Here is a 3,454-nt window from a genome sequence, read left to right as displayed (position 1 = left end):
AGGAATGCCCGGAGCTCTCCCATGGGGGGCCTTCCACCAACCAGGCTGTCTTCCTGGCACCTTTTTCAAAATTCATCCATGGGGGGGAGGGGGGAAGAAGGCCCTGGAAGTATGTCCCACACTGGAGTGCAAGGCTGCAGGCCACTCACAGCAAGCCCGCAGGAAGAGTTCATTATGACCTCAGAGTGACGGGTTCCAGATCTGCTCACTGAGGAGGTGAGAGCCTTCTGCTGCCCAGGTTCTAGCGCTCCCGTGTACAGTATTGAAGGGTCATAAAAGAGACCCGAATTTCATGGTATTTTGTAAAAATCTCGGCATACTCCCCTGAAGTCCCCCCCCCGCCCTTCTCCCCCTGTCGCCAGGCCGGGGTCAGGGCCTCTCGGCCTTGCTGTGCTCCATGGCGTCCTCGCTGTCCTCTGCTTCCGAGTCGGAGGCTGTGTCCGAGTTGGAGGGGGGGTCGAGGCTCGCCCGGATGGGGGTGACGATGACGGCACGCCGCTGCTCCTCCTCCTGCGTCCCCTCAATGTGCTGGATGGGGGGGGGGGGAGGAAAGGAGGGCGGAATGAGGCCCTTGCGTCGCACAGCCTCCTGGGAGGCACCGACCAAGACCTTCCCTGTGCCCCAACGCCAGAGCTTTGCCACGGGTCTCCCCCCCCCCAATGCTGCCAGCGATCCAAGCCCCTCGCTCAGAAGCCCACCAGGAGCTCACCCCAGACACAACACAAGGAGAAGAACTCTGCCGGGGGGATGTTCCCGCTCAACTCCATGGTGTTGCGAGCAGAAATCCTACCTCATGCGTGAAAAAAGCTAGTCGCATTAATGTTGTGAGCAAGTCTACATTTGCCCATTGCATAAATTATTTTTTAGAAGAGTATTTCCATAACCTTGTAAAAAGAGTGAATTCTTTTAAACTATATTTGAAGAAGAAGAGGAGGAGGAGGAGGAAGAAGAAGAAGAGATTGGATTTATACCCCTCCCTTGACTACAGAGCGGCTTACAAACTCCTTTCCCTTCCCCTCCCCACAACAGATACCCTGGGAGGCAGGCGGGGCTGAGAGAGCTCTTGACAGAAACTGCTCCTTTTCAAGGACAGCTCTAACAGAACTACGGCTTGCTCAAGGTCATCCAGCCAGGTTCAAGTGGAGGAGGAGTGGGGAATCAAACCCGGTTCTCCCAGATTAGAGTCTGAGCACTTAACCACGACACCAAACTGGCTCTCCATATAACTATATTTAAGAGTAATTTAAATGTTATAAGAGAAAACAGAATCAAGTCAAATTTCATTACACAAATTTTTGTCCTCTACAGGGGTAAACTTGGCCTCTGGAGAATAGGTCTACCTGCCCCTTTCCACTATATTGGTAGACCTGTCAGCAGCAGGAGGAGAAGAGATTGGATTTATACCCTGCCCTTTACTACCTGAAGGCGTCTCCGAGCAGTTTACAATCTCCTTTCCCTTCCCCTCCCCACAACAATCTGTGAGGTAGGTGGGGCTGAGAGAGCTCTCTCAAGAACTGCCCTTGAGAGAACAGCTCTGAAAAAACTTGTAACTGACCCAAGGTCACATCAGCAGCTGCATGTGGAGGAGCGAGGAATCAAACCAGATTAGTTCTCCCAGATTAGAGTCCACACTCCTAACCATTACAACAAACTGGCTCTCAAGCTGAAGAGGTCTACCTGCCCCAGTCTGCTATATTGTTAGACCTGGCCTCGGACTGTCGCCTTGCGCTGAGCCTTTGAAAACATACCAGGACTTGGGGGGGGGGGGACAACTCTTGCAGTCTACTTTTTTTTAAAAGAAAAATATGACAACCAGCATTACAGATCAAGTATAACAGAAATAGAACAATCACTGTCAGAACGCTGCCTAGCCTAACAGGAAATTACTCAAATGTTATCAACCTGCCTAAAGTACTTATTCAGATATTTATTTTTTCCCTGTGGCGTTCCCCCCGGCTCCGTTATACCTGATGGGGACTATCATAGTCAATGGGCCCCATAGGCTATAATGGAGAATCAATCCCGGGAGATCTGGGGCTCTGGGGAGCTGTTTTTTGACATAGAAGCACCAAAGTTGCAGCATAGCTGCTGGTGCCTCTCTTCAACCCCCCCTCCCAAATCATAATTCCTCTGAAATGTTGTGTGCCAGCGCCCCCCCAGCGCAGCTTACAGGGAACTGTGATGGGGGGGGGGGGGCATACAGGACTAAGGCATTCAAAGGCTTTTGCTGGATGAGACAGTAAGTTCTAAGGCCTTACTAAACTCTAAGCAAAGAATCGGGAATACTATTCCTTCCAAAGAGCCTACGGCCGTATCCAAACCAAGTCTGCCTTTGCTGCTAATGGCAGGGGGGTTCCCCCCCCCCCCCCAGCTTCCACACGGCCTCAGGGTGTTCTGGTGCACCTTCTGGCTTCTCTGCGGTCTACCTTTACTACAGACCTTTTGGGAAGATCGTAGCCAAGCCAGGGGGCAGCCACCTGGACAGGGAGGGGTCTTTTCTCAGCCTTACCCACATCGCTACCCCAGTCCCCCCAGGAAAAGCCCCCCAAACACCACAAGAGGACTTTTTAAATAGCAATTTGTCAATTACTCGTTAACTCTTCCCCCACCCTCCCCCCCCCCCCCCCGCCGTGTGTGAGCAAAGGCCAATCTGGTGAGGAGCAAAAAGGTTTCTAACATTACGGGAAAAGTTGCCCAACTACATCAACCACTTCCACGCACACACACACACCGACTCTCCTCATAAACCAAGCTGGAGAGTTGAAGACCCCACCCCCTTATAGAGGCCCTCCCCCCCCCAAAAAAACCCTTCAGGCTTCTTCTATCCACGGGGCAGCAGGTCTCTCTGCTGGAAAGGCACTGTTTGTGAGCATTTTGAAGGAGGAGGAGGAGGAGATTGGATTTATACCCCCGGCCCTTCACTCAGAGTCTCAGAGTGGCTTACAGTCTCTTTTCCCTTCCCCTCACCACAACAGGCACCCTGCGAGGCAGGTGGGGCTGAGAGAGCTCTTGACAGAAATGGCTCTTTTTTCAAGAACAGCTCTTATCAGAACTATGGCTTGCCCAAGATCATCCAGCAGCTGCGAGTGGAGGAGGAGTGGGGAATCAAACCCGGCTCTCCCAGGTTAGAGTCCACGCACTTAACCACGACGCCAAACTGGAGCTGTGGCCTGGGAATTGGGCCTCCAGGCAAATGCCATCAAGGAACTTGGGTCTTCCTTTGCAGGTAGCCTTCGGCCACAGGGTAGGGTTTCCGAGGCAAAAGACAGAGGCGGTTTGCCTTTGTCTGCCTCCGAGTTCTAACCAGGGCTGACCCAGCGTAGCTTCTGAGATCTGCTGAGATGGGGGGCAGGGTTTGGGGCCTTTCAACAAGTCCCACTTTTCACTGGATAAGCACGTTCTGCACAATTTGAAACACGTCCCCCCCAATGCAAAAAAGCACGCTCAAATGCAA

At 52.5% G+C, this 3,454-nt stretch overlaps 1 protein-coding gene across 1 annotated transcript in view; it reads right to left on the bottom strand.

The window, feature by feature from the left end:
* Positions 1 to 236: 236 nt before the first annotated feature.
* TFAP4 (transcription factor AP-4 (activating enhancer binding protein 4)) overlaps positions 237 to 3,454 on the bottom strand; it is a 20,454-nt gene continuing 17,236 nt past the window's right edge. The window contains exon 7 of the mRNA XM_015409887.1: positions 237 to 536. Coding sequence (XP_015265373.1) covers positions 370 to 536 — 167 coding nt within the window. The 3' untranslated portion in view covers positions 237 to 369. The remainder of the gene's footprint in view (positions 537 to 3,454) is intronic.

The sequence above is a fragment of the Gekko japonicus genome, unplaced genomic scaffold (genome assembly GCF_001447785.1).
Source record: "Gekko japonicus isolate JY-2015 unplaced genomic scaffold, Gekko_japonicus_V1.1 scaffold78, whole genome shotgun sequence".
In the NCBI taxonomy this organism is placed as follows: domain Eukaryota; kingdom Metazoa; phylum Chordata; class Lepidosauria; order Squamata; family Gekkonidae; genus Gekko; species Gekko japonicus.
The sequence above is the reverse complement of the archived record's forward strand: the minus strand, read 5'-3'. Positions and strand labels throughout refer to the sequence as shown.